Source organism: Vidua chalybeata, chromosome 1, assembly GCF_026979565.1.
Source record: "Vidua chalybeata isolate OUT-0048 chromosome 1, bVidCha1 merged haplotype, whole genome shotgun sequence".
Taxonomy (NCBI): domain Eukaryota; kingdom Metazoa; phylum Chordata; class Aves; order Passeriformes; family Viduidae; genus Vidua; species Vidua chalybeata.
In genome coordinates, this window is record NC_071530.1 from 50830244 (window position 1) to 50836722 (window position 6479).

The 6479-nt window shown below is 41.8% G+C and overlaps 1 protein-coding gene across 1 annotated transcript in view; it reads right to left on the reverse strand.

Moving 5' to 3' along the window:
• Positions 1 to 2170, reverse strand: part of CNTNAP2 (contactin associated protein 2) — a 1037491-nt gene extending 1035321 nt beyond the window's left edge. The window contains exon 1 of the mRNA XM_053940221.1: positions 2030 to 2170. Within this exon, the coding sequence (XP_053796196.1) occupies positions 2030 to 2126 (97 nt within the window). The 5' untranslated portion in view covers positions 2127 to 2170. The remainder of the gene's footprint in view (positions 1 to 2029) is intronic.
• Between the last annotated feature and the right edge of the window lie 4309 nt (positions 2171 to 6479).

Consider the following 6479-nt stretch of genomic DNA (forward strand, 5'->3'; position numbering starts at 1 on the left):
CCCAAGCACCCCTAAGCCTTCACAAGAATTTTCAGCATGTGCAACAATGTGAACAATCCTTTTGAAAATTTAAGGCTGACGGTACTTCTAGCTATATTTATGTTCCCAGTAAGGAAATGTAGCTCCATTTCACTTTAAGAAGTGAGTCAGAAATGAAATGAAATGCTACTCACTACATAAGGAGTATAATGTATAAGGTCTTGGAAGGTGAATTAAGATAAAGAAATTTTTGAATAGCTAATCATCAAGATGGGAACGTATATGACTAAATTGTAATTAAGATTATATATATCTTCCATTCCTGGAATTTCTGGGTATAGTGATGTTACTACAGCCATTAACTTCTCAACAAACTTCTTTCAAAAGTTGAAGATTTGTTTTTTGGGAAATCAGATAACCCAATGCAGGTCATTTTCAAGTTATACTACAGCCATTAGTTGCTGAGTGACAAAAGCAAACAAAAAAGCTCCAAAACCCTATTAGAGAAAAGCAGGGACTTTGTTTTCAAAGAACAGATTTCTGACAACCTAAATCATGAATCTTCTCCCCCACACATTCCTATTATGCAGAGCCTGAGAGATGACCATGAAGAAATAATATTCCTAAGAAAAAATGTATAGCTGGTCAAAACTAAGAAGTAAACCTCAGGATCAATACTTCTCCTAATTCAAAGATAGGAAAACAACTGAACATCCTACAGCCTCTGAGACCTAGAAAACAATGCAGACACTGCTGTACGTATCTGTTGACACACAAACAAGTATGCAAGTGCAAGTAAGTCCTGGAATAACACTTGTTTTTCAATAGGTATTAGATGATAACAGATAGAAACCCACTAAGAAAACATAGCAGTGCTCCAATTCCCTAATCATTGCATTGTTCATTCCAGCCCCCAAGGAAACAATTAAACAAATAAATAAATAGAGTGATCTACATAGATCTCTATGCAGTATATACATTACATTCTATGGCAATTCCCTGCTTGGTCAGTAGAATCAACCCCCATTCACATGCATGCAATCCCAGCACATCTATCCATAACATTTCAGGACACTTCCTTCCTCTCTAAACGGCCGATCAAGCCAGCAGCATGATGATGATACTACAAAAATGCACTATTTCATTTCAGTATGCATTTCAAAAATACTTGGCAATTAGCAAATGTTTTACATAGTCTGAAGAGAAACAACTAAATACTTAATACTGACATCGACTTGCAAAATGTTTGGTTCAAAACTACAGCTCAGTGCAATGTTAAAGATTTGATCTAATATCCACTGAAATCAATTAATATGCTGTCATTTTTATACTCAAAGCAGAATCAGATTCTGTACAGGTGCTCTACACTCCTGTAGTCTGAAGTTCAGCTTTTCAGCAGATGTTTGATCATTTCTCTACTATTTCTGTCGCTACCAGGGCAATTGATGGTCTCCTCTAAAGTACCTTTGCTCATTCTATTATGGGCAGCAAAACTTTGCTGTAAAGAAAAGCTGTCCTGGCTCAGTTCCTTCTCATCAACTCACAATCATTCTTTTTTCTTCAAATGAGACAGAATTTTCTCTTGCTGCTCCTCGATAAAACACTAGTTATGGAAACTGCTCACATCTCCTCTTTTCCCTCACAAAACTGTGGAAGTGAAGTACTTCCAAATGCAAATTGCATACCTTCCGAGGAAGATGGGAAAACCCAAAACAAACCAAACCAACCAGCCAAACAAAAACTATCCCCAAACTTTGAACAGCTTCTGATTCCTTTCCCCCTCTGACTCCATTGCAGAACCAAGATTATATCAAAGAGCAGGTCTCTTTCAACTTTCCACACCAGCTACCACTGAAATCACCAAGGAAGATCTGATGGGGAGCACTGCAAACAGTATGAGACCTCAGTGCACACATACGCATACAAAGAAAAATCAAACGCAAACACAATATTCATCAGCAAAGCAAAAATAATCAACCTCACAGAGTTGTGGGAATTTTCCTCTGGCTTAATTCAGAGCTGAAATTGTTTCTTAGAAAAGGGTACTTACGAGATGCAGGCAGAGCAGTCCTGGCTCTGCAGCTAATGCTGATGAAAATCCAGAGGAAGAGAGCTGCCCTGCAGCCAGCTCGGGTAACCACAACCATCCTTCACTTCCTGGCTCCCTGTACTCCAAATGCCAGCCGCAGAAGAACTGCTTTTCTTCACTTTGGCCCCCTTCGCTCTCTCTCCTTCTCTTCCTCTGAGGAGGTGTCGAGGAGGTAAAGGGGGCAGGGCTTTACCTTGGGGTAGAAGCCAAACCCCCTCTTCGTCTGCTATCTTTGGGTTTGCAGCAGCAGGATAAGTCCTGGTACTTTTCTTTCCCTTATTTCTCTGTGTTTGTGCGTGTTTGTTTCTATGCCTCCGTCTCAGAGGAAGGGGGAAAGAAAAAAAGAAAAGAAGAAAAAACCCACGAAGAATCAAATAACAAGGATTGTAGAGTAGAAAAATAAATAATAATAATAATTTAAAAATGAAGATCAATCCCCTAAAAGACGTGGGAAGAGGGAGGGAAAAGGGAGATGGAGATGAAGGGAAGGAAGAAAGGCGAATAAAGCAGTTGGTGCTGCTAATGCTGCTGTTGATGCTACCACTGCAGCTGAGCCCTTCTTCCTGTACAGCGGAGCGCTGCTGAGAGAAGCTTGCAATAACCTCCCAGCTCAGATATATATACACAGTGTACGCGCACACACAGCCGGGTAGCCAAACACGCACTCACACAGAAGCAGGGAGAGGGGAGGGAGGGAGGGAGGGAGAGACACTCCCGCAGCACAGAAACAGGTTCAGAGCCTCTCTCCTCATGTATTTGTCATCTTCCAGCAGGAGGAAACGCTGCCACTAGCAGCAGCAATCTTCCCCCTCAAAAAAAAAAAAAAAAAAAAAAAAAAAAAAAAAAAAAAAAAAAAAAAAAAGACAGGAGATGGGAAAATCCTATCTCCTGCGCTCCCCTCCCCTTCTCTTCGCTTCCTCCAGCTCCTCCTTCTTCCTCTGCGCCCCTCGGGCCTCCAGGACCCCGATCGTCCTCTCTTGCCTGGCTCAGATGCAGAGCCGAGGGACGGCGGCGGGGATCGGGGCCAGGGCTGGGGCGGAGCGGGGCGGGAGACAGTGCAGGGATCGGGGCCAGGCTGGGGCTGGGGGAAGGTGGAGCGGGGCCGGGGCCGGGGCGAGGAGGGATGGGGATGGAGATTGGAATGGGGATGGGTGTGGGGATGGAGATGGGGATCAGGATCGGGATCGGGATCGGATCGGGATCGGGATCGGGGCCGGCTGCGGAGCGGAGCGGTGGGGCGGTGTCGCGGTGCCGCTGGAGAGGAGGCGCGGAGTCCCTGCTCGCCCCGCGGTCGGCTCCTGCCGCCCTCCCCGCCGCTCCCCCGCACACCGCGGCTCCCCGAGCTCCAGCCTGAGGGGATCCGAGACAGGTGGCCAGCAGGCAAGTCCTCCGAACGGTCCTAGATCTCTTGGGGAGTGAGCATCATCCCGCCTGCAGAGAGCTGGGGCTGCAGGAGCCGCTAATGCAGATGTTGCCATTCGGTAATTAATTCTCAGCCCGAGAGCGAGCCAGGAAGCAAGCTGCATTAAAGTTTCACTATGGTTTTCATCTACAAAATATGACGGAGACAACCTGGCCATATCCCAGTCTTATGTTTTAGGGATGGTGAGAGTCTGACTCTTCTTTTTCATCCCTCTTCATCCCTCCTGCCATTGCCCTTAAACAGCTGAACCGAAAGTTATTGCTCACCAGATACGGTAGAATAATGAGGATAGGGAGTTATTCATGGATTATTTATTCTACAATCAATGAGGCAAAGAAAAATGAAAACAATTATTTCTCAGGTGTTATATAGAGAAAGCTGAGAAATGGAGAGGTATAATTTCTTTAGAGGAGCCCCAAAGCAAGGATAAATTATTTTCAGTGACTAATACACATACTGTTAACAAGTACCTGCTGTTATTTAGTGACTGTGATGAAGTGGTTAAGACCCTGTGTAAGATGAGATTTTCAGAAAGGCCTTGGGATATTAGGATCCTCAAACCTATTGCCTTTCAGAGGGAGTACAGTGCCTATCTTTTAGGTCACTTTGAAAGCTCATCCATACGTAGTACATGATATCCCAGGAGAGCTGTGGCCTAGAGGTTTGAGCATAGCCCAGGACAAAGCTTAAATGCCAGTCCTGGGAAAAGTGTTTCTGTAATCTTTTTCCAGTCCTGGGAAAAATGTTTCTGTCCAACTGCCATAATTTTTCCTCCTTGAGGCTTTCCCTGCCTTGCCTTATCCATAAAGAGTATTAATATATCAATATTTCAAAAGCTTTTATATAAGTAATGCCAATATGTATACAGCAAATGTGAAATGAAAGAGTGCACTATGAATAAGTTTTATTATACTTATTTCTGTTTTTGAAAGAATAAATATTTCCCTGGAGACTCTGTTACCTTTTCCCTGCATTATCTGGATCTCTTTGCAATGCCCTCCCCTTTCCTTATAACCTACAGATACATTTTGATGTTCAAAAATCATTAAGAAATGTGAGTTTTTTGGAAATTAACTAAGAACCAAATATTAATTAGTGACATTATACTTGTTCAAAATTGCCTCTTTTCATAACTTCCTTCTTGTTTTCTTCTTCTGTTCCCCTCCTGCTGTATATCCCATAATTTTTCAAGTTCATCAACCTACATTTTCTTTTCTTTAGCTACCACTGAAATAGTAGAGTTGATATAGTATCACAAACTGAATGTAAATATTCACAGAGAAAAGAAAAACTTCTGACTATGACATACAAAAATTTCTACCACTTTCATTCCAAGTTCTTGAAACCCTTTCTGTATTCATTGGCCTTTAAAATTCACTTGAACAACTAATAAACAGCTTCTCTGAGTAAGTACGTAAAGGCTCAGCAGACCATTTTTCAAACAAAATTTCTGTTTCTTAAGGCTTTTCCAACATGCACAACAAAAAACATGCTTATCACCCAATCATGACTTGATTTTAGTTGTTCAAACTTCACACTTGTTTAATATATGATGATTGGGGTTTTCAAAAATGTACTCAAATTAATCATAAGTAGGTAGACATTAAAAAAAAAAAACAGCTATAGAGGATAAGACAAGTAATTCAAAACGGGAAGATTCAGCAGGCTGGTTGGTGAATATTTCAATAATGGTGACAGTAGAAAATTTCCTTGTGGTTTGAGACGGAAGAAACGGCACACATTATTGCATTTTCCCCCACCTCGGAATAGGATCAGTCCTTAAAACTGCATAAAATATTTAAACTATATAGCAACAGAAATGAGTTGTGCAAGGGTAATGCAATTATTTTTAATATAACCACAAGTGAGGCCTGCAAAATCATTAACTTTGACTGATTCTGTCACACAAAAATCATTACAAAGATCTTCAGGCATTCTTTAGTCCTATAAAACAAGCTATATAAAAAACCATATATACTCTTCTTTTTCTTTTCTTTTTTTTTTTTTTTTTCTCTTTCCTGGAGCACGTTGTGAAGTATTACTTTACATGATTCAACAAATCCAAGTTGAATATATTAACCTTTGCAACAAAAACATGGTCAGATTCTGTTAGGTCACAATATGAAGTTATTAGATACTTCTACTTTTTCTCCTAACCTTTCTATTCCAGAGTGTAAATGTGAGGATGTTTCTAAGCAAGCAGTGAGACACACCTGCAGTCTCAGCAGGGCACCTACAAGCTTTAGCACACCTATCCTGCAAATGTCAAGTGTTTCCAGCTTGGGATGTGTTCTCCACTCTATAGGTTAGGAAAGGTTCTGTCATAGCAGACTGGGACAAGCACACCAGCCAAGAGGTGCAGAAGGAGGCTTTTCCATCAAAGCTACTCCCAGAAGAGTTCCTTATTTTTATTTCTCAAGTCATAAAATAATATAATTGCTTAGATTGGAAAAGACTTTTAAGGTTGTCAAGTCCAACCACTAGGCCAGCATTGCCATGGCCACCACAAAATCATGTCCCAAAGTGCCACATCTACACATCTTTTAAATATTTCCAGGGTGGTGACTCAACTACTTTCCTGGGCAGTCTGTCATTATGCTTGGCAACTCTTTTAATGAAGAAATTTTTCTCAGTATCTGATCTAAACATGTCACAATTTGAGGCCATTTCCTCTTGTTCTGTTGCTTTTACATTTGGGAGAAGACCCCTGACCCCAGTCTTCCTTTCAGGGAGTTGTAGAGAGTGGTAAGGTCTCTCCTGAGCCTCCTCTTGTCTGGGCTGAACACTTCCCTTGGTTGCTCCTCTTTAGACCCTTCCCCAGCCCTTCTTAGAAATGCTCCAGCACCTCAATATCTTTTTTGTAGTGAGGGGCCCAAAACCAGCCAAAGAATTTGAAGTACAGCCTCACCAGTGCCAATGACCACTTCAACACTCCCAAAGCATTGAAAAGTAGAGAGATAGCTCAGTCAACTGGTGAAACCTCCCTGA